Below are 24,413 nucleotides of genomic sequence, written 5' to 3'. Positions count from 1 at the left end.
CTCTAGGATGTTCCCTCTTCAGTTGCCCCTGTGCACGCACACCCTTGTTCTATCTGAATAATCACACAACTGATACATTCCATGTTTAATAAGCTACATCTTCAGATGAGCCTGGGGTGAAACATGAGACCCAGTGTGTGGTGATTCTGTGTGTGGCGGTGTCAATGGGTGGGCCTGAGGCTGCAAAGACCATTATTTTGCCGGCCAGGAGACAACTCTGGATTGAGTACATGTGCATAAGCTCAGTGCAGCCCCACTTCCAGAGCACCTCTGCCACAAAGATGGCATAGGCAATGGCTGCCAGATGGGACTGTGACACCTAACAGAGAGGAAGCAGGCAGCAGGACACTGAGGTAGCTGGTGGCCTCACAGAGAGAGGCAGAAGTGTGGCCAGGGAAGGAGGCAAGTCCAGAGCCACAGTGCTTTCAGAAACCGGCATTTCCGTGGGGGCATTTGCCACCCATACCTTCGGAAGCTCCTCTGGCCCATTATGAAGGTGGCAGAGCTGTCTGGCCTGTGACTCTTTCCTGTCGAGGGTTCCTGGAGGCTGAGGTGGTGCTAATGAGGAGGAGCTGAGCCTATGGGATCTTCTGATGGGGCCTCTGTTTGTTCCAGGTCAAGATGGGAAATGATGAGACTGCAGGGCTGTTCTTTATTAACTGTTTAGTACCTCCTGATGAGGGGGCAGGGTACAGTCCCAAGTCCACATGCGCACTTAAGCAGTGGGTTGGGAAGCCACCCCATGGACTCAGCTGGTAGGCTCTGCCTCTTTCAGGCACCAAGCTTTCCCCCAAGAAGGACTGAGAGGAATGTGAGTAGGACAGTTGGGAAATGATAATTTACTTTGACTAGCTCACACCTGGAGAGCTCTGGTTGGGCCAGGGAAATGGGTGTTTGGTGGCTCCATCTGGATGGTGCCAGCAGGGAAACCCTGCCTTATACCTGAATGGCCAGCTAAGTAACCACAGAGTATAAGGCCTGGTGTAGACCAACAAAACAAAATCAAAGAAATTCAGGAAACTCAGACTTTAGGGGAGAACAGACTTCCTTACCAATCCTAGAGCTGGTCAACCTCTGGTTTCCTCTCAGAGGGACAAATCTCTAAGAGGTCATATCCCAGGGAGATGGGAATAAGAACAATAAAAAGCCAAGACAGAAGAGGGACTATTGGCCTCCCTAACCCAGAAGCTTCTCCTGAGCTCTGACCCCTGAGGAACATGCCTTCTTGCCTTAAGGCACCAAGGAAAAGGTAGAGGCAAACTCCTCACTCGTCCAGTGCCTGGGGCTATTGGATGGCAGTGGAGGCCCAGCCCTTCAAGCACTAGGGTACTCCCTGACCCCAACCCTGAGTCCTCTGTAGTAGTCCCTGGAGTCTGGGCGGCAGCAGAACCCAGTATAGGAGCCAGCAGACCCAGTGATGCCCCTGGAGACCCCTCTGCTGCCTTCCCTTATTCTCTGTGTGTTTTGAGAGGTTTGTTTGTTGCCATTTCCCTGAAAGTGATGGAGAGAGAGAAGAAAGAGGGGTTATTCCATAGGCAGCAGAATAGTCCCTAAGATTGGCTATGCCCAGCTCCTTTGGGGATGAGCTGGGCTCAATAAGGCTGCACTACAATCTAGACCTCTCTGCTGATCTCCCACAGTCCTAGCTGGGCCCACCACATTCCCCCTGCAGACCCGTTCTTCCTATTGCTTCCCCACCTTAACGATGGTGCTTTTATCCTTCCGCAGTTGCCTGACAGAAATCTTGGCAGTTGCAGCCTTCCTAACTGTCCTCTAGCTCTCACTCTTGGACCCCTTAATCTACTTGTCATGAAGCAGGCAGTTATAAATCCAAATTAGATCAGTCCACAGCCTTGCTGAGTCAGTCCTTCAGTGGTTCCCTGGGCCCTCCATGATGGCATGTTCAAGCTTCAGCATCACAGCTTTATCGGTTTTTACAATATATCACCTTTGTCTGTGCATCTGGGCTTTGTTCTATCCAATCCCTTTGCCTGGTACACTTTGCCACCCCCTGGCCTTTGACCTCAGCTTAGATGACTTTCTTGGGAGAAGCCTTCCCTAACCGACTTTGCTCCTGCAGTGCTGTCCTCCCCTTACAATTCTTTGGCTTCCCCTGTGAGTAGGGCCTGGGTTGTCCTTGTTCTCTAGGTCTAATGTGGCCTCTGCCATGTGGTAGGAACTCAGACACTAGTTGAACAAATGCTCTGATTAGTGAGTTCATGTTTTATAGAGGAGGCTGATCCTGATGAGGTCAATCAGTGTGCTAAGGACAGAGGGTCCCGCCTTCATAACTGAAGGACTTGCAGGGAGCGGAATCCAACAGACCTGCCAGTTCATCTCTCTGAAATTATGGCACCACCACCACCCACCCATAGGTTGCTGAACAGCGGCTGATGGACTGTCGACATGTTGGTGTCACCCCAACCTGAAGCCTGAGCTCTATGTGCAGACTTGAAACTTGCTGTAAAGGCCACTAAGCTAGTGGATTCATACCCTGAAAACTCCACTCCCCTCCCTGTCTACAGCACTAGAGTGTCCTCTGCCTGCCAAGCATGGGGTTAGGTTAGAGACAGATTTACTCACCAGGAAGGGAAATGCGTGGCGCCATCAGGTGTGGATCCGTTCTGCCCGCCCAGACCTGGAGGCAGGAACACATCCAGAGCTACAGCAGGCTGGGGGTGGGTATCTGAGCAGGCATCAGCCCAGGTCAGGTTAGGAGCCATTGGTATTGTTTGATGGAGAGTCTGATGTGGGTCATAAGAGACTAGTGGTATTGTCTGGTGAGGGTTCTGAGGAAGACTTACAATGTGATGGGTGGACTGGTGGGGATTCTGGTGTAAAATGGCATGGTGACATGGGTCAGGGTACAACGTTATGTTCTAACGAGGCTCTTGGGGGACCAATGTAGTCTAGGGGGATTCTGGGGAATCCAACGGTCCAATCCGATGGGGGTGGGGACGGCCAGCTCACGGAGGTTCGTAGAAAGCCTCACCTGGGCGGTGATACAACCCGGTCACCGTGTTCCCGTAGAACCCCCACGCCAGCTGGATGCCCAGGAGACTTAACACCAACCACAGCAGTAGCAGCTTGAAGAGGGTCACGCGCATATCCTGCGCCTCCCACTCCCGCAAGAACTCGTTGCCCAGGGCGCTCAGCGCGCCCAGCACCGTGGCCGGCAGAGCCTGCAAGGACTGCCCGTACCAAGGTTCCGCCATGACTGGCCCGCGCCCCACCCGAGGTCCTGTCACCATCGACCCCACCGCGCAGGCGTACGGTCTTCCGGGGCCAGGCCCATTAATGCGCACGCGTAAACCAAGGCAGGGAGAGCCTACCTCGCTTGCGCGAAGAGTTGGCAGTTTGGGGAGGAGTACTAAAGCTGCGCACGCGCACCTAGCCCCACCCTGCTTACTTAAAGAATGAGTGACTCGGGGAGTATAAAATAGCAACCAGGTCTTTTATAGCCCCAGAGTTCCCGTGATGCTCCACGCGGCTGCAATCATTGGTTAAGCGTCTTGCTTTTAGGGCGTGAACTCACTCCTGAGCAATCGCAGATGAGCTGTGAGTGCGCGCGCGTGCGCGGGGCCGCGACTGGGGCCGGCTCGAGCCCGCTGGGCGCTCGGGGACGCGCACGTCGCTCCCCGCCCTCCCGCTGCCGCCCGCCCGCCCTCGCTCGAGCTCCCTGTCCGCGATCCTCCGTCGGTTCTCTTCGTTAGTCCGCCGCCGCCTCCTAAGCTACCCACCCTTATCTCCGAGCTTGCGACTCGCGGACAGGCGTCCTCAGTGCGAAGAGGTCGGACGTGGAGTCAACGTTTAAGGTGAGCAGGAGGGATCCCCCCGGCATCGCGGCGCCCCGCGCCCGTCCGGCACTCTTCCGGTCGCTCGCCAGCCGCCCCGCCGCGGCCGCGCCCCACCCCACCTGCTGCTCTCTGCCGGTAGTCCCTGGCCCCTGACCCTGACTTTCGGCCCGGGTCCCGCTCCCCGAGGCGGCGGCCCCGCCTTTGGAGTCCCCGGAAGCGCGCCCCGCCGCCTCCAGTGCCCCTTCCCCCGCCCGGCCGGGCCTGTTGGAGCCCAAGCCGCCCGCCTGCGGTCCCCGGCGTTTCCTCTCTCACGGCCGCGCCGGGCAGGGCGGGGGCTCCGGGCCCGGCCCTGCGACCGCGCTGTGTAGTCGCCGCTGCAAAGCGCGCGTGGCTGGAGTTGAAATGGAAAGAAACTCTTTTCAACTCCATTTTGCCTTTTACATTCAAAGTGAAATGAATCACCGTTTTATACTGGTTGAAGTCCAGCAATGCTTTGGGTAAACTTTCTGTTTTTTAAATGCAGTAATCTTGGATATTATGTAGATAAAAGATTGTGTTGAAATCTTAAGGAGTAGGACTGTCTATTGGGGGGAAAGAACATTTCAGTTGAAAAAAGCACTTTTTAAATGATTTAAGCGATGTTGCGTGAAAACAGATTCAGTTTTGCTTAGTCTAAGTTACTATACTGATTAGGAATCGCCTAAATATCTGTTCCTAGTTGCAGATTGGATCCACAGTTACAGTTCGTCTTCATTAAATAGCATTTATTTGCACCCAAATTGATTTGGTCAAAAACCATGTTCGTTATGTGGAAAATTGGCATCTTTTTAACCTCAGAGTTGATTTCACTTGTGTTTTTTAATAGTTCTTTTTTTTTTTTTTTTAAAGATGACCGGTAAGAGGATCTCAACCCTTGACTTGGTGTTGTCAGCACCGCACTCTCCCGAGTGAGCCACGGGCCGGCCCTATAATAGTTCTGATTTAAGAATTTTACCTCTGTTGGTGACTTGTTAGCTTCTTTTTAAGATATTCTTTTTACAATATTTCTTGCAGGTGTGTAATCAGATTATATTTCTTTCTGCCACAACCGAAGGGGGAAAAATACAAAAAGCAAAAAACTCATACTTTAAAATGTTTTATGTGGTGAGAATATTTCAGCCACTTAGTGTCGCAAATCCATGTGGGTAATTGTCACCTCAGATGTGGCCAGGTTGGTAGAGATATTGTTTTGAGCGTTTGGTACAAGTGACATTGTGTGGACTGACAATACAAGACTAGTTTTTAGTTGTAAAGAGTAACTTATTGAAGGATCTCTTGATAAATTGTCTTGGTTAGTTTCATCTACTTTTGCAAAGCACCCATGGCTCTTGGGGACATAAAGTATACAAGATGGAACGTACTTTGAGGCAGTCTAGCGCTGGACTTCTAGCTTTTGTTCTCATAAAAATCTGTACTGGAGGGAGGAACAGAGTATGCGTACTGTATAGCTATCAACCAATTTCTTCATAGATCCAGAATTTTAGACCTAAAAGGTATCTTCAGGATTTGTATGTAATTCAACTCTTTTTGCAGGTCAGACAGCTGGGTCCCAGAGACCTAAGTAAATTTACGAAGATGGTCAGGAGCAGACCGAAACTATTTTCTCTGTATTCTCATGTATTCCCAAACAGCTGACCTAGAGTCAGCTAAAATTCAGGACTTCCAGCTTATTCCAGTGTTTTTATCTTTCATACCTTGCTGATTGTGCATAGTTTGGAAGAATCTGAAAAATTCATTTGTCAAACAAATTTCAGTTCTTTAGCTTTCATGGTATTCTGCTTTCTGTAACTGGATGGTCCTGCCATAGTCGATTGAGGGAGATAGGTGAATGTACAGGATCCCTGGTTGGCCTAGTTGTTGCTTTAGGTGGTTAGATCTTCTTGAGAGAAAACCAGACTTCCCTTGCTCCAAATCCAATATAATCATGTCAGGTTAAGATGTTTTTAGGCAACTGTATGCCTTTTTGACTATTGATTTGGGGTGCAATGGGGGAATAACTGTATATATCAAGCAAACAGTCCCCTGTGCACACGTGTGTGAGAGTGATTTTGTTGGAGTATTTTCATAGTCCTGATTCATTTTTTGTCAGTTAACTCCTTTTAAAAGTTTATCCTAGGGCCGAGCCTGTGGCGCACTTGGTAGAGTGCTGTGCTGGGAGCGCGGCGACGCTCCCCCCGCGGGTTCGGATCCTATATAGGACTGACCGGTGCACTCACTGGCTGAGTGTCGGTCACGAAAAAAAAAAATAAATAAATAAATAAAATAAAAATAAAAGTTTATCCTAGTCATGTGGAGGTGTAAGTTATTAGGAGAGTAACAAAAAGATCTTCAGGTGTTTCTTGTCGATGGGGTGGAGTCCAAGTGGTGACAGGAGAAAGAGGTTGGGTGCTACTTTGGAACTTCTTAATTGTCATAGAGGGCTGAGAGATTTTTGTTAACTCTATGAGAAGAAAAACTGATATTTCGGTTTCTAAGATAACTAACTTGGGCTTGACAGATTTCTATAGGCAGCACCTTGTGTTTAATTGCGTTATGACTACTAGTGATAATGATACATAATCACTGGATTTTAAAATTGGTGTTATATGCCCCCCTTCCTGCAACTGCTAAATTTGACTGGCTGAATAAAATAAAACTGGCCATGTATTTGTAGTTTAAAAAGGTTGCTAAGGGCTGGCCCCCGTGGCTCACTCGGGAGAGTGCGGCGCTGGTGGCGCTGAGGCCGCGTGCTCGGATCCTGTATAGGGATGGCCGGTGTGCTCACTGGCTGAGCGTGGAGCAGACAACACCAAGCCAGGGGTTACAATCCCCTTACCGGTCCAAAAAAAAAAGGTTGCTAAGTATTTTGTCCTCCCCTACCATTTAGTCTATCTCCTTATTTGTCTGTCCAATGGAATTCAGTTTATCTGCACCTACACATTAATATAACTAAATCTTAAACTTATTAGTGTTAAATTTATGTGTCTTAATATATACTCTACCCTTTGGGGATATGCTCACTGTTAAATATTTGTGAAATTAATAAATTAAAATTTCCAAGACAATTTGAAGTTAGTAATTATTGTAAAAGCCCTATTTCAAGTATTTCTATTTCAAGTAACTCATTTTTAATCTGTGGTGCTGTTGTATTAAGTGAAGACCTTTTTCTTTTTCTTTTTCTTTCTTTCTTTTTTTTTGAAGATGACCGGTAAGGGGATCTTAACCCTTGACTTGGTGTTGTCAGCACCACACTCTCCGAAGTGAGCGAACCGGCCATCCCTATATGGAATCCGAAGCCATGGCCTTGGTGTTATCAGCACCGCACTCTCCTGAGTGAGCCACGGGCAAGCCCCTAAGTGAAGACCTTTTATACTCATAATTATGGTAGTCATGTGCCTGAAAATCAGATAGGCACTGAAGCTGCTTATTCTGGGTGTTGGTCTTATTTTATTGGTGCTTCCTCCAAATGATTCAGAATACATTTTCATAGCTAATTATAATGAAAGTATGAGATGCACTCTGTTAAATTGCAACTGCTATGCAGTTTATACCAAACTGAGCTTGATTTTTTTTTTTTTTTTTTTTGAGGGTGGGTAAAGGTGTTTAAACATATTTATAACAGTATCTTAAATTCAAGTGAAAGGAAAGAGGAAAACATAAGCAGCCAATAAAATATGTTTGGAATAGAGTGAAAGGAAAAGAGGGAGACAAAATGGGATTAGAGAGATGGGCAGGGGCCAGATCATGTAGGGCCTTTAGGGCATGGGAAGTTCTTTGGATTTGTTATGAGACGAGAAGTCATTAGATGTTTTTTAGTAGAGGAATGACGTGATCTGATATTAAAAGAAACCCAAAAAATGAGAATCACCCACTGTGAATAGGAGTAGACTCAGTCAATTCTGACTTTACATAGTAAACTAATACTGACAGTTTCTGACAAAAATATCAACAGGATTTCCTGATACTAATTTCCTTGACTTAATGAAAAAAAAACTGTTTTGGGGGGGAAGCTTTGGTTTTCTGACAGTTACCTTTCAGTGTGTAATTCTCTGTAATGCCCTTTATGAAAAGGAAATGTAATTTGATAAAGCAATTCATTAAAATGATCATTGTAGTCTAGATGGTAGGGTACAGGTGTCAACTGTAAAATTCTTTTAAGTTTACTATGTGTTTGAAAATTTTTATAATGATGGGGGAAATTAATTTACATAGGATTCATCTGCTTTTTTGATTTTTTTCCTTAAAAAGGGCAACATTAAATTATAATATCCAGAAAATAAGGTTGATTGTGTACATTTTGTCTTAAGATGAAGACCAAGAATTGTATAAATGATAAATATTATGTTAATTATGTTATGTTAGATTCTGCATTTTTTCCCTCTCCTGGACTCTTCACTAAAGAATTACTTCACAGAACTTTGGGCAAGCCCATTTACATACTGTCCTTTGTTTTGTTTTTTTTTCCTTGTAAAGTGAATAAATATAACTCCTGATATTTTTTATGTTTTTATAGCCTTACATCTGAGAAGTTTAAGATACTTTGTACAACTTCTGCCACTCGGGCCGTGAGTCTTGCAGCACATTTGTAAGGTTTGTAAATAGAAGTCTCTTCTTTTTCCCTTTCCCCATGGGAGAGAGATTATTATTAATGTAAATTCTAGGGAAATGTGGGTACAGCATCACTACTATTATGGTTTGCCTGTTGCCAATCTTGAGATCTTATTTTACTCCAGAACTTTTCTATGTACTTATTTTCCTACCTCTCTGTAAGGTAACTCCTCTAACTTCTTTTCTGTCTTCTATTCCAAGGTATATTCCCTTCCTTAGATGAAGATGTATTTCCAAACCACTCCCTTACTTAATCTTTAAGGAGATGGACTCAACTGTATTACACATGTAATTCTTTTACTTCTGGACTATTCCCATCTTATCCTTTCTGTTCTTCATCTTTAAATTTTCATTTTTTCGATTGAATAGTTTGGTCATCTTATAATTTACTGAATGTGCTGTGGATATGTCTTAATTATCAATACAAAATGAGTCAACTAGAGAATGAAGGTGAAAGGACAAGACTCCCTACTACAAGAGATGTCAGTAGTGATACTGGCTTGGGAGGGAGCGATGTTAACAGCAGATACAACAGCCTATCCAGGAGCTGTTCAGATAGTTTAAACTGGTTACAAATAAGGGAATAATAGTTTCTTTTTTTTTTTTTTTCTTTTTTTGACTGGTAAGGGGATCTCAACCATTGGCTTGGTGTTGTCAGCACCACGCTCAGCCATTGAGCGAACCGGCCATCCCTATATAGGATCCGAACCCGTGGCCTTGGTGTTATCAGCACCGCACTCTCCCGAGTGAGCCACCGGCCAGCCTGGAATAATAGTTTCTTAATTTAATTGATAACACGATAAGTAGCCTGGTCTGGTATCATTTTGGCTACCTTTTCTTGTTTTCCTTGGGCCTGAGGGCACTCTGTATATGGAGAAATGCACCACTAAGGGGATGAAAGTTTGTATTTAGTGAGATGGGCTGCCTGGCAGTGAAGCCGTCTTGCTGGTAATGGTTTTGATTGTCTTTGAACTCCTTGGCATGGAAAGATGGATGGCCAAGCTAGGTTGTAATTTTGCCATCATTCATTCATTCATTCATTCATTCATTCATTCTGCACATGGTTACTGAATAGCTACTGTATGTCAGGCTCTATTCTGGAACACATCTGAAGAAAACAGAGGTCCCTACCCTCAGGGAGTTTTTATTCTAGTAGGGGAGATTGATGATAGTCGGTAGGGAATACGCTTGCCATTTTAGGGAACAGAAAAACTTGAATGGCTGGAGTCTAGAGAACAAGCAGGAGGAGTGGAAGAAATAAAGTCGTAGAGGTAGCCAGGGGCCAGATTATGTAGGAACTGGAAGTTTAGAGTTTTGTACAGAGTGCATTGGGAAGCCATTGAAGGGTTTTATTACAGGGGAGTGATGTAATCTAATTTATTTATATTTTTGGCTGCCTATAGGGGGGCAAAAATGGGAGCAGGGATATCTATTAGAGGCTCTTTAAATCCAGTGAAGGATGATAGTGGCTTGGACAAAAGAGAAGTAACGGTGGTGGTGGAATTCATGATATATTGTAAAAAGAGTACTCATAGGCTTTGCTGATAAATTGGAAGGTGTGGCTTCTTAAAGCCCTGATCTGTGGCCAGAGATAAGCCCTCTGTTGCTGTTCCATAAGGCTTGAAATGGCTTCTCCAGTTTCCAGTAATTGATTAGGGTGGTTTGACTGAACCCTCTCTTTTAAGAGGGCAATTTCAAAGTTGTTTTCTCAATTGTTCATTTCTACATTGTTGCATTTTTAAAAAATAAGTGAAAGGTTATACTTTTCTTCTATAGATTTGCTCAAATCAGATTTTTTTTTTTTTAACCAGAATGCTGATGGCCCTGTAATTACAAAGGCAATTCTGTCATAGAAAAGGTATATTTCTTTTTAAGCAGTTTATTTTATTTCTCTGAGTCCCAGGACCTGCCTTTGTAAAATGAAGATAACATCTATTTCTATTTATAGGAATTTTAGATGTACTAATGTATGAAGAACACAGTGCTCAATACATACTAATTTTCTCCCTTGGTAGAAATATTTGTTCTAACTCTGGTATAGGAGAGATTCTTCAGGGATATTTTTCTTTCAGGATATCAGTGCATTTGTTGTTTTTGTAAGTGATTGTTTCCCTTAAGAGTGATAAATAAGGATTTTATTGGTAGCAAGCTTAAATTTAATAATAAAATTTTTTTACTGTCATCTGAGAGAAAAATGCTGTGTTTGATGTTTTCATTTTATTGTCTTTAATTGTAGGAGTTAGTATGTTGGAGGGGAATTTTTATACATGTTATTTGACATTGTAAATAATAGCTTGACATATGATACCATGTAAATCACAAATTATCTAGATTCAATCTTTGGCTGTGACTCTGCCTTTATTTGATTCTGGGATCATGTAGTTTCACTCTTAAGCATCAGTAAATAGTAGCATCAGAGATGGGACTCTCAGACAAGTGGGTGCAAAATGCTGAAGAGTACATGGTGGGGTGGAGATTTTTTCCACTGTTACCTGCTGCCACCATCTTTTATAACTGAAGAGTTCTTGAACAACTTTAATCCAAGCCAACTATGCTGTACATGTGTGGTGAACTGTGGCTGCAGTCTTCAATCATGAAGTCAGAAGCATTTATTTCATAATGTAACAGCTATGCACACTTTATTTACCTTTCAGTCTTATTATTCTTTAGAAATTACATTTTCAATTAAGTTTTCCAATTTTACTAACCTTGCATCCTGATCATAGTTCCCTAAACTTACGGGAAAATGTTCTCAGCCCCAAAAAGCAGTCCCCACATAAAAACTGATGAATTTTTGCAAGAAAGAGGGACAAAAGAATATAGATTTTTGTCTTCTGAAGCTCCTAGCTGCTCTAAAGCACAGGGATCCAACTTGATTATTTTAAAAAATTGTTTTGACTTTAAGCGTATGTTTGAAAATTCTGCTTTCGTTATGTGTGTGTTGTTATTTATCATATTCTCATGGCAGTGTATCCAAGTCTTTATGGTGCGAATGAGTTGTGGCTCTCGGGTTCCTTTTCTGTGGACTCATAGGGCAAATGCTCTGCCACTTTTCTGAGGTACTTTTACATAGCCCTGTTGTTTGTGATGCAGGCTTTGAGAGCCCAAGCAAGTAAATTTAAGATGGATATTTAATGTTGGAACACTTTGTTAATATACAGTTTTTTGCCAGAAGATAATTTTATTATGTGATTTGGCAGCTTTGCTGGAAATACTGTGTTCAGAGTTTTTGTGGAAAAGTTCTTTTCTGGGGCCGACCCCGTGGCGCACTCGGGAGAGTGCGGCGCTGGGAGCGCAGCAGTGCTCCTGCGGCGGGTTCGGATCCTATATAAGGATGGCCGGTACGCTCACTGGCTGAGCGCGGTGTGGGCGGTCACAAAAAGACAAAAAAAAAAAAAAAAGTTCTTTTCTGGATGAAATCTCTTGTTTAATTTTTCCTGTTGTTGAGAAGGAAGCTTTGTTAATCTTTTGAAGATCTTAAATTCAGAAAAGGAAGGCAATAGAGTATCTTAGTTAAGAGCATGGACTCTGGAGAGAAGCTGGACAGTTAAATACTAGCTCTGACACTTGGTAGCTTGTCTCCCTGGACAGTAATGTGACCCTTTGATAACTCAGTTTTCTCTTCTGTAAAAGGGAATGATAGGGGAGTGCTATGAGGGTTCATAGAGAGAAAAGCAACTAGCCCCAGTGCCAGACGTGCAGCCTTTCAATGTTCACTATTCAGGTTGCAGTTTGTAGTACCTAATAATCACATTTCTTTAATTTGGAAGCAATTTTTCTTGGGTGAGGGCAGTAGCACCCTAAGAATTCATTCTTGGGGGAATAGAACAGGGCTCATCACTGCGTCCCTGGTGCTTAAGAACAGTGGTTCCCAAACTTGGCTGTTCCTGAACTTGGAATCCAGTTCCTAAACTTGGAATCACCTTAGGCCTTTTTTGGCTTTTGTTTTAAATCATCTTCATGGAGTTATAATTTGCAAACAATAAAATGCACCCATTTTAAATGACAGTTTTGATAAATATATACACCTGTGTAATCTCTACTCAAGGTAAAGAACATTTCTGTGAGAGGCATTACAGGTTTTTTGCTTTTTTTTTTAACTCTGTTTTTGGAAGCTGGCTGGTATGGGGATCTGAATCCTTGACCCTGGTGTTATAACACCACACTCTAACCAACTAAGCTAACTGTTCAGCCCAAAACTAGTTTTTTTACTTAAAAATATAGGGAAGAGAGGGAGGGGGGAAAGAGGAATGTAAAGGATCACAAAAAATCAACTACAATATATACTGAGAAGTTAAAAAAAAAAAATATATATATATATATATATATATATATATATGCACTTGGTAAAAAGAAAGTCTTACAATAAGATTTCCAATAAGAAAATATATATTCTTCATACCTCAGAGCCACAGTTGTCCTTCTCTCCTAGTATTGTTTCTTTTAGGGCTTTAAAACTTTTATTTTATAGCAAGAGGATATATAAAGCATGAATGTGGGTTCTTCCAAAAATTTGTAGAAAAATGGAATTGAAAAATATGAATCTTTCCATGAACTTTTTTTTTTTTTTTTTTTTGTCTTTTTCGTGACCGGCACTCAGCCAGTGAGGGCACCGGCCATTCCTATATAGGATCCGAACCTGCGGCGGGAGAGTTGCCACGCTCCCAGCGCTGCACTCTCCCGAGTGCGCCACGGGCTCAGCCCTTTCCATGAACTTTTTGAAGACCCCTCATATGTGAAACACATTGCAAAACGGTTAGAGTGTGAAAAGTCTCTCTTCCATCTCATTCTCCCAGCAACCCAGGTCCTTGTTTGGGAGAAGACTGCTGTCACTATTTCCTGTGTATCCTTCCAGAGATACTGTGTGCATTTACCAGCATTATTTCTTTTTTTATATATAGACTATTTTTGTTGTGTTTCTGCTGGCTGGCCGGGAAGGGGATTTGAACCCTTTGACCTTGGTGTTATAACACCATGTTCTAACCAACTGAGCCAACTGGCCAGCCCTATATATAGACTATTGCATATTACACTATTCTGTATCTTATGCTTTCCCCTTAACAATAGATCGTGGTGATTATTTATCAGGATACTTAAAACTATACAATGTGGAAAATTGTTTGGAAAGTTCCTCAAATAGTTAAACAGAATTAACTTATGACCCAGCAATTCCACTCCTAGATAAAAACCCAAAGGTATTGAAAACAGATATTCAAACAAATACTTGTATGAGCGTTCACAGTAGCACTATTCACAATAGCCAAAAGGTGGACACAATTCAAATGTGCATCAGTGGATGAATGTATAAACAAAATGTGGTATAGCCCTACAGTGGAATATTTAGCTTTAAAAAAAAAAAAGAAGTATTGATACATGCTACAACATGGATGAACCTTGAAAACATTATGCTAAGTAAAAGAAGCTAGACATAAAAGGCCACCTATCGTATGATGCCATGTATATGAAATATCTAGAACAGGTAAATTGGTGGTTGCCAGGTACTGGGGAGAGGGGGTACTAAGGACTGACTGCTTAGTAAGTACAGAGTTTTCTTTTGTGGTGAAGAAAATGTTTTGGAACTAGATAGAAGTGGTGGTTACTCAACATTCTGAATGTTCTAAATACCACTGAATTGTACACTTAAAAAAGGTTGACTTTATGTTATGTGAATTTCTCCTCAATTGAAAAAAAAAAATTAAATGTAGATGTCCAGGACCCCACCCTGAAGAGTTTTCATTCTGTAAGTGGGTCCAGGTGAAACCCTTGGGTCTTTGTTTTTTAAAAAGCTAGGTGTGGAGCCTTGAGAGGAATGGTATCTGGGCCCTGCCCGAGCTGTTTGTGCCAGAATTCAGGGTGCCTGGCTGCGTGTTTTCATTGCCAGAACACTCTAACAGGTTGTTAGGCTGCTCACTGGGGCTTCTTCATGGTTCATTCTCTGTAAGTCAGCCCTGCAGACAAGTATTGTCTTGGGGGCAATGCAAGTGGGGAATTAGGCTATACAAAGTGAAATCCTGATACTGTGCATCTGTTTAAGGTTAACCCTGGAATATTTACATTTTGAGGTTGGTAATTTGGTGCTCTTATTTAGAAAACCTGAAGGTATGCCACCTCAAGGAGTGTTCCTTGCCTCCCTCTCCCCAAAGAAGGAACTGAAGATTGGAGTACTTCTTACTTGGCAGTAAATTGAAGGTTTTTTGTTTGTTTGTTTGTTTGTTTAATTTTATTTTGTCGATATACATTGTGGCTGATTATTGTTCAAGGTTTTCTTTATTCTACTCTGCTTGCCTCTATATGCCTTAGACCTGCTGCTCTTGATCTCCAAGGGCCCTTACTGCCGTAGAAAGGAAAGCCCTTGAACTGACATCAACCCTTGGCAACTGCTTGATCAGTGTAGCCAAATAATGACAGTACTAGGCTCAAGCTCATTGTAGACAGATGGGCAGATTATAGTTTGGGTCCCTTTGCCAGAGGTTTCCTATGTAGTCCATAACAAAATAAATGGCTTTTTGTTCAATGTCATTTCCCAAATGTTTAATAGTGCTTTCTGTGTGCTAAGCACAGTCCTTGGTGTGGATGAACTTGGAGTTGATAGAATAAGTTTCTACTGATTGCACTGAGACAATTTATTTTTTATTTATTTTTAAATTTGATTTTTTTTTTCGGCTCGCTGATATGGGGATCTGAACCCATGACCTTAGTGTTACAAGGCTGCCCTTGAGCCAACTGAGCCAACTGGCTAGCCCTGACTGACAGTTTTAATATAGAAATTTTCTTCCTCTGACTTAATGAAGTAGTATGTATTCTGTTCATTTTATTTTTATTTATTTGTTTGTTTATTTTTAAAAGATGACCAGTAAGGGGATCTTAACCCTTGACTTTGTGTTGTCAGCACCAGGCTCTCCCAAGTGTGCTAACCGGCCATCCCTATATAGGGATCCGAACAGTGGCCTTGGTGTTATCAGCACCACACTCTCCCAAGTGAGCCGGCCCTGGGGTCTTGTTGCCCTGCTTTAGGACTCTTTGTCTTGGACTGAATAGCACCTCATTACACCTTCATTTTACATTTCTGAGCCTGACTTTTACAGAGTTTTCTTCTGAGCCTGACTTTTACAGAGTTTTCTTTCTCCTACATTATTGCCACGGGCTTCACCTCTTTCTCACCCAAGCATGCATTTTTCTAAACTGCTGCAAACTGAGCTATTGACCGTTTAAACTTAGAGAGTTGTCTAAAATAAGACCACATAAGTACAGAGGGAGGATCTGAATTTTAGCACTTCCTGTTACAGATAATTGAAGTTTCTGATTATGTGTAGGATTTCTATAATTCTATGAGGGTGAATTCTTGAACTACTAAAACAAAATATTTTATTTTATTTTTTGTCTTTTTCGTGACCGGCACTCAGCCAGTGAGCGCACCGGCCATTCCCATATAGGATCTGAACCTGCGGCGGGAGGGAGCGTCGCTGTGCTCCCAGCGCCGCACTCTCCCGAGTGCGCCACGGGCTCGGCCCTAAAACAAAATATTTTAAGTGGTAGCTTCCTTACTATTGTGCACAGCTGATCTCGTTTTAACCATTTTCTTTTTAAAGCCTGTGTTCTGCAAATTGGTTATAAAAAGTTTCTTTGCGGGCTGGCCCGTGGCTTACTCGGTAGAGTGAGGTGCTGATAACACCAAGGCCACAGGTTCGGATCCTATATAGGGATGGCCAGTTTGCTCACTGGCTGAGCGTGGTGCTGACAACACCAAGCCAAGGGTTGAGATCCCCTTACCGGTCATCTTTTTTTTTTTTTTTTTTTTTTAATAAAAAATAAAAAAGTTTCTTTGCTCCTGGAAATTTTTTTCAACAATTTATTTGAGCCACCTAAGTATTATGTGCTTGTGCCTGTACTTGTCCAATAATGATAAATAAGACAGATATGATTCTCATATTAATGGAATTTGGTAGGAATAAACTTTGGAGGGGGAAGATGAGTGAGGTAGAGACAAATGTGAGGTGTTAGGAGAGGACCTAAGAGACCTGATCTAAGTTGGGAGCTCAGGGAAGGCCTAGAGAGCGAGTGACTTAGCCTTAAGTATGAGGTTATCTAAGTGGGGAAAGGGGATGGATGGGGTACATTCAGGGCAGAGGAAAAAGGAGGAAGAAATCATGGTTTAATAGCCTGAGTTTTAGTATATTTTGTTGTTTGGGCTGAGAATGGTTATATGCTTTGAGTTTTATAATTTCATAAGTTAGTGTCTTGGGATTTATGGTTATTTCCTTATCTGTAGTATGACACTTTGCCCAGATTTCAACCAAAATAATTTTTTGCACTGCTTGCATTGCCACTACCCCACTCACAGAAACTAACCTTGACAAAACCCAAGGTTAGGAGGAAGTTTTTATGTACACCAAGTTCATCATTCTTCTTAATGAAATTCACAGGATTTTTACATGTCTTAAAATTTCCTTTAAAATTTTCAATACTAGACATCTTTTACCTTTGTAATAACCATCTGTATAGTACTGATTTATAACAACTTATTTGGAGAAATAAAAAGCACATATATAAAGTTTCAACTGAATTGTTGAGGTGTATGGATGTTAACAAGATAAATGTTATGAACTCAGTAACTTCTAATCTGTTGTGTCCTCTGTGTTTACTGTTATTTGTTTTCTTTTTAAATGTTTTGTTTTGTCATTCTCTTTTATCATTGTCTTTTTCATTTTCTGTTTGGTGTCCAAGTGTCTTGTATTTTATATCTCTAACGAGTGCCATAAAAATGTGAAAATTAAGTTATGTCCAAAGCTATGCTGTATAGATTTTATTTCTTGGGTGGTTGAGAAATGGTAGAAAGCTTGCTGTAATCACTGTTTCTTTTGTGTAATAAGTCCTTTGAAGAATTATGAGGTAAAATTATAATTAAGTACACTGAATTAGTCATTTTAAAGCCATAATTACTTTATTTGCATGGAAATTTATTCTTTATCTTTCCAAAATATTGTAGAGATAACTGTAATTATTCTGTTGAATTATTTCTACTTTTGTTTCTTGGCTAGAGAACTGTTTTGTGCCTGCTTATAATAAATGTTTAGCTAATAAATGTCTTTATAATGCATTCATTATAACCTGGTAGCACCACTTCAAACATCTTTGGTAGCTTATATGCCAAAAATAAGCTAAAAATTGTGCACAGAGATAGATTTGCTGTGCATGTAAGAAAATAAGTATTGCAAAATGTATAGTGCCTAAACAAGTTATCAAAATTATTTAGCTAATTTAGGTTGTAGAATTCAGAGTTATTGTCAGCCCTGCACTTTAGCCTAAACATTGACCAAAGCCAACGCCCAGCACACCTCTCTAATTTAAAGCCTGCTTTGTTTTAATTTCTCATGAGAAATATCAGGAGGAGCTTGAAGGTACTGGCAAAGATGTTAAAAAACATATTGAGAGGTGTGTGCTATTTTGTGTGCGTGTGTTTAAAACATATTGGCAATGGGTTAAGGATGTTTATAACTGCAATTCAGAGAGTTCTGAACACCACATACTCAGTTGATGGCAAGACCTGCACTGAACTGATAAGAGGTTGTTTAGTCTTTATTCTACTTAGTGTGAATATTCATTTATTTTATTGAAGACAGATTAAACCGACTGGGTATGTTACACAATATTTGGCATTTGTACCATACTACCTTTCTAAAATCTGAAAAATTCTGAATTTATAAACATCTATACTGGCCAGCCACCAAAAAACAAAAAAACATCTGACCCAGAGACTTTAGATGAAGAATTGTGGGCCTGTAGTTCTAGGCAGTAGGAGATAAAGATTTTTTTTTTTTTCTTTTCTTTTTTTAAATTATAGGAAAGAAGAGGAAGGGATGGGGTATGAAGGGATACTTACTTTGGAAAAAAATAATTATTTGTTAGACTGGTAAAAATTTCATTTTAGGGAAAGCATTCTGTTCAGGTCAGGTTATACTATGAACTGGTCTTCAAGTTCTGGACAGTTGGAATTTGAAGGAAGGGGTTGCCATTTGTCCAAAATAAGACCTAAATAGTATTGACAAACATTTAATACTTAACACTCTAATCTCTATACCATCCCTATTGAGAAAGTTCCATTATCACCACCTTGACAGATCAGGAAACTTGTAGTTAAAAGGCCAAGGTATGTGGCTGGTTAGCCACAATCGTAAAGTGTCTGCTTTCTACTCTCTTGCCATATGTAATTAAAATTAATTTCTAGTAGAACCTTTTACTTTGGCGGGTCTACATGGGACCTGTCTATGTAATGAATATTTCTGACTTTTTAAATTAGCATCCTATGGTATATGCTATATGCTCATGAGACACACATCCAGGGTGAAACTCATATTTTGTAACCCAAATGTAATGTTTGGTCGAGTAGGGTTGGTGGTTGTGTTTTGGGTAGGGGTGAGATGGAGGGGTGGATCAGAATCACCTGAAGCTCTTTTAGAATATGTGCCAGCTCGTCCATTCCAGAATCTGTAGATAGGTAGGGGTTGAAGTGCATGTGATTACATAATCTTCTAACTACAATAAATAATCATAATTATTACAAGGTAAGATACAATGACTTACCTTGTAATTGTAAGATTGTGATGCACAATTTCTAAGCCCTTTGTTTTCTGCTTATGAGCACTTACTAAAATGCAGAGAAAGAATGCTATAGGAAAAAGTAATTAGTTGCTGGACTGGGAACAGTTTCATTTTAGGAAAAACACTACTATATTTAGGTAACCTTGAATCTGCTCTAATATATTTTTATTTTTATTTTTATTTATTTATTCATTCATTCAATTTTTTTTTTTTTTTTTAAGATGACCAGTAAGGGGATCTTAACCCTTGCCTTGGTGTTGTCAGCACCACGCTCAGCCAGTGAGCTAACTGGCCATCCCTATATGGGATCCAAACCCGGGGCCTTGGTGTTATCAGCACCACACTCTCCCGAGTGAGCCACGGGCCGGCCCTGATATATTTTTTAAAATTATTTTTTTGCAATCTTCAGTACTTAAGTTGTTAACAACAAATTATTTTTAATTCTCCATAATGATTCTCTTTATCATGGTAGAAAAATGCTCTCTAGAATATTCCAAGGGTACAAGTCTTCTCAAGGCTTTTTGTCATATCTAAGGTGATAAGATATGTTCAGTCTCCCTTTGCCCCCCCGCACCCCCCACCCCGTTTTTGTTTCATGTGTGAATTTAGGGACTACAGAGTTTTATATACAGTGGGTTGTTACTTGCAGGTCTTGTTTGGAAAAAAGTAACATTCTACTTGGATAATGAGACTTAAGGCCAATTCAGAAAAGAAGGGAAGTAACTCACAGGAAGTAGGTTTGAAAGCTAGTGTCTAATCCTAGTAATTTGAGCTTTTGAAAATTTCTTTACAGAAAGTTAGAAAATAACTCTTCTGTATACCAACACATTTTTATCCCTTTACTTAGGAAGGCTAGACTTCTTAACCTTAATTCAATCAATGAACACATACTTCCGTTCAGTACTATTTTTTACCCTTCTAGGTATCATGGAGAATATAGAAATGAAGATAGGATCTTTTGTTCTAGAGCTTACAGGTAATAGCTTCCAGTAGTTAAGCATTGGCTGTTACATGCTAGGAATTGTTTATTCTAAGTGCTTTCCTGTATTAACTCATTTAATAATTACCATTATCCTTTGAAGATAGGGACCGTTATTTTTCTCATAGGTGCAGATGAGGACGTGGAAGCACAGAGGGGTCAAATAACTTGCCCAAAGTTTTACAGCTGCTTCGAACTCAAGCACCTGGCTCTAGAACCTTCTGTCTGCCAGAAAAGAGTATCAAATGATTTGAGTCATTTGCGAAACAGCACCAAGTAGACCCAAGTGCTATATTTGTTCAGGGATGAAGAAGAATTTCTACTGGAGTAGTCAGGGAGGCCTCTGTGGAGAGAGTGTAACTCTTGCTTTAAATTAGGTAGAAGAGAGTGGTATGAGTAGTGGGTATCAGCCCTTGACTTGAATACAGATAGTCTTGTTTTATCTCCTTGTAGGGAAGAGAGGCTGGTCAGTGTTGGTTAGACTAGGGAAGATGTGGGGGTGGAGGGTATCCTTCATAGTTTCAGGAACTCAGATCCCAAGATGGATCTTTGCATATGTACTGCTTATGTCTTCTCCATTTCATCTAATATACTATATAGATCTTTCCAAGTTAATGCATTTTAAGATTTATTAATCTTTTTTGAAAACATAACTTTCAGTATCAAAGGCACTAGAGGCACCCATTGTTGAGTTTCTTGTGTATTCCAGAGATAGTCTGTGCATATACAAGTGTCCATCATTCTTCAGTGAATATTTATTGTGTACTTCTGCCAGGCCGTGTTCTGTATAACTATACATATCCCCCACCATTACACAATGGTATGACATTGTATGACACACTAGCCACCTCACTCTTTTCATTTAGTAGTCTTATCTCTGAGATCATTTTGTTGCACAGATTTTTTTTATGGTTGCATAATTAACCATTGTATGGATGTATCATAAGATACTTAACTAGTCTGTAAAAGGGACATCTAGGTTGTTTCCAGTCTTTTTTTATTATAAATATCGCTAAAGTGAGCATTCTTGTACATAAATGTTTGCATCCATCTGTGACTGTATCTACAGGACAAATTCTTGTAAGTGAAATTGCTTGAACGGTATATGCAGTTTTGATTCTGATAGATGTTGCCAATGGCTCTACCAAGATGTTCCCTACAGTTAGAAAAGTATGCTTTTTTTTCTGGCTTAATTCCTTTAACACTCTGACACCAAAATTCTTCAGCCCCACTGGGGCTTGAAATCCATTGATACTACTACCCTTTTGCTGCGTCTCTCTTTCAGTTCATCACTATAATGACCCTCTTGTATATATTCTCAACTTCCTTTCCCCTTTCTCATTTCATCTTATCTGGCAAAACTTCAGCCATGAATAAAGTCAGCTAATTCTTCACCTATAACTGAATGTATCTAGAGAAGGAAAAAATACACTGACTTGTTTCACTTTGAACTCATGACCTCCAACCTCAGTGGTGGCCCTTAGCACTGCACAGCAGTTCCACTAAGATTCCTTAGTCCATTTATTCTTCTGTTTTTAGGACAATATAGCACTACCTCCTTTAGTTCAAACCTCCTGTTTCCCTTCCCAGCTTTACTACCAACTGTGATGATCTTGCTTCTTAATTGACAAATGGAAGCAATTAAGAGTCTACCACTACCTCTGTGCAATCATCTACATTTGGTTGTTATGGTCTGCTTCCTCCTTTCTTACTTTGGAGCAGTCCCTTGTGAGTTCATTTTCCTATCCAGGGTCAGCCCTTCCACCTCTAATCTCGAAGTGATGCTCTAGCAGTTCTCCCTTCTCCTGCATCACACCATCAACTTCTGCATACAGCCCATTGGCCAGACCTTAATGACCCCACCTAGCTGCAATCGATGCTGCAAAATGTAGTCTTTATTACTGGCAGCCATTTGACAGAAAGGGGAAGATGTTGAGGCAGACAGCAAGCAGTCTCAGTCACACCTTCCATGCTGCTTTTTTTTTTTTTTTAAACTTTTGTTAACAGATTTATTTAGATATAATTTATATATCACATCAGTTTTGTTGAGATATAATTTATATATTCACCCATTTGAAGTGGACAGTTCAGTGGTTTTTAGTATATTCAGAGTTGTGCATCCTTCACTACAGTCAATGTTAGAACATTTTCATTACCCCAAAAAGAGACCCTGTGCTCTTCAGCTATCATCTCCAATCTCTTCATCACCACCCCCAGTCTTAGACAACCACTCATCTACTTTTCATCTCTATGGATTTGCCTATTCTGAACATTTCATATAAATGAAATCATATAATATTTTGTCTTTTGTGACTGGCTCCTTTCACTTACATAATGTTTTCAAGGTCTATCCATGCTGTTACCTGTATTTCCTGACATCTTGAAAGAACATTTTACCCCACCCATCTCATTGCCCACATCTCCTCAATCTACTGCAGTCTACTCCTCCCCGTGGCCAAATGAAAGAGGTTTCTCCTGTTGTTGGAGACCTTCTGATTGGCCTGCCTATGTTCTTTTTGCTAGTCATGTAGTCTGGACCCTCTTCTTGTAATGCTCTCTCCCTTTTTCTTTGTGTTGATTCTCATCATACCTTTCTCCAAGATTGTGTATATATAGGAATAAACATGCCAGAGTGTTTTTCCTGTACTCTTCCTCAGTAACAGTCAACACAGAAGACAGACCTCTGTGACCAAATATGTCACAGATTTCTCCCCACCAGCAAGCAAGCAGTCCATTCTACAGCAGACACCAGCTGGGTATACTCTAATTCAAATGTATTCTAACACTATCCATTTGGAGATAATGTCAGATCCCACAGGTTGAGGGATCAGTCCCCAAGACTGCCTCCACTTTAGATGTCAGTCACAAGTCCAGGCCCCTAGAACTTCTTTTTTGTTTGTTTTTTTTAGCAGCTGGCCGGTACAGGGATTGCCTGGAATTTCTGACTCACCGTCTATAGGTTAGGGTTTCCACAATCCCCTCTTCAGGTTTGACTGATTTGTTGAGTGTCTCATGGAACTCAAGGAAGCACTTACTTAGGTTTACTCATTTATCATAAAGGATATTACAAAGGATAAAAATGAAGAGGTGCATAGGACAAGGTATGGGGGAAGGGGCGCGGAGCTTCCATGCCCTCTCTAGGTGCACCATCCTCCAGGAACCTCCATATGTTCAGCTATCCAGAAGCTCTCCAAACCCAGTCCTCGTGGGTTTTTATGGAGGCTTCATTATGTATAGGCATGATTGATTAAATCTTTGGAGATTAGTGATCATCTTAACCTTCTGCCCCTCTCTCCTCTCTGGAGGTTGAGGGGTAGGGCTGAAAGTCCCAACCCTCAAACCCTGGCTTAGTTCTTTCCTGTGATCAGCCCCCATCCTGAAGCTACCTAGGGGCTGCCAGCCAACAGCAAACTCATGAGCATGCAAAAAAGACACTCTTATTACTTTAAAGATTTCAAGAGGGGGGTGAAGATCAAATTTATACTTTCTGACTGTTCTTTTCAAATATCTCTGGCTTTTTCGTGACCACCTTTTTCATGTTGTTAGCAGTCTCTGTGGCTAGATCATTGTTCCTTCTCATTCCACACACTTGAAAGCTATGCTGTTCTTACCTGTAATAACAGCTTACCAGGGCACTAAATTTTTTCAAATGACCAGAAGGAAATATGGATGGGGTTTGAAAAAGCTTCCTTAGATTGTGTCCATTCTACCTCCTCTCTCATTAGGTTTCTGTCTACTCCTGGGAACTTTCATACCCTCACCATGGTCTTCTGATCCCTGTGCAGTTTACCTCCCAGTCACCTTTCATGCTACTGCCAAGGCTCTCTTTGTAAATCACAGATCTGATCATGCTAGTCCAGCGGCTTTCCCTTCCTTATAGAACAGAATTCAGGTTGCTGTGCATAACATTCCATATCCTTCAGTCTAACCACCACCCATATTTCCAGCCTCATATTCCAAAGTCTCCCCTCTTAAATTCTTGTATTTAATTTAAGGCCATGGAGGTCGTTTGCTCAGGTTGTTCCTTTGCCTTAGAAAGTATTCCTGACTTATCACCACTCTTTCCAGCTCCTCCTAGAGGACTGGCTTTTTTTCTCTATTCATACCACACTGGATAAGCTTTTGTTAGAGCTCTTAATTACGTTGTGTGTGTTGTTTTCCCTAAGTGTGTCTTCCAGATAAGGCTGCATCTCTAGCACCTAGAATAGGGAATATCCCATAGAAGACCAATGGTTTGTGTGAGACTGATCAAATGCAAGGGAGATAAGGATAGAGAAATTGACACTGGTGAGGAGGAAATCAACATTATACAGGTTGAGCATCCCTTATCTGAAATGCTTGGGACCAGAAGTGTTTTGGATTTTGGATTTTTTTTCAATTTTGGAATGTTTGCATATGTATTATGAGATATT

The 24,413-nt window shown here is 41.3% G+C and overlaps 2 protein-coding genes across 3 annotated transcripts in view; one reads left to right on the top strand and one right to left on the bottom strand.

Annotated features, from left to right (window-relative positions):
- Positions 1-73: 73 nt before the first annotated feature.
- TCTA (T cell leukemia translocation altered) lies at positions 74-3,413 on the bottom strand. Its single transcript, XM_063114912.1, has 3 exons — positions 2,993-3,413; positions 2,584-2,638; positions 74-1,491 (listed from the first exon to the last, which is right to left on the bottom strand). Exons 1-3 carry the CDS (start codon positions 3,249-3,251, stop codon positions 1,449-1,451), a joined length of 357 nt encoding a protein of 118 aa, XP_062970982.1. The 5' UTR covers positions 3,252-3,413; the 3' UTR covers positions 74-1,448.
- Positions 3,414-3,605: 192 nt separating this feature from the next.
- RHOA (ras homolog family member A) overlaps positions 3,606-24,413 on the top strand; it is a 41,860-nt gene continuing 21,052 nt past the window's right edge. The window contains exons 1-2 of one of the 2 annotated variants that reach the window (XM_063114695.1): positions 3,607-3,815; positions 8,329-8,405. The gene's annotated coding sequence lies outside the window, so the exon portion shown is untranslated. Of the gene's footprint in view, positions 3,816-8,328; positions 8,406-24,413 lie in introns of both variants that reach the window. The other variant, XM_063114697.1, reaches the window with a different exon arrangement.

Source organism: Cynocephalus volans, chromosome 11 (genome assembly GCF_027409185.1).
Source record: "Cynocephalus volans isolate mCynVol1 chromosome 11, mCynVol1.pri, whole genome shotgun sequence".
NCBI classification, from domain to species: Eukaryota; Metazoa; Chordata; class Mammalia; order Dermoptera; family Cynocephalidae; genus Cynocephalus; species Cynocephalus volans.
This window is presented reverse-complemented; position numbering and strand designations above follow the sequence as displayed.

Bases quoted from the DNA above. Each gene is read 5' to 3' on its own strand.
- TCTA (XM_063114912.1), bottom strand. From the start codon at position 3,251: ATGGTGACAGGACCTCGGGTGGGGCGCGGGCCAGTCATGGCGGAACCT. The intron at 2,639-2,992 runs GTGAGGCTTTCT...TCCTGCCTCCAG, and splicing joins CGGGTTGTATCACCGCCCAG to GTCTGGGCGGGCAGAACGGA. The intron at 1,492-2,583 runs GTGAGTAAATCT...CATCACTTTCAG, and splicing joins GCCACGCATTTCCCTTCCTG to GGAAATGGCAACAAACAAAC.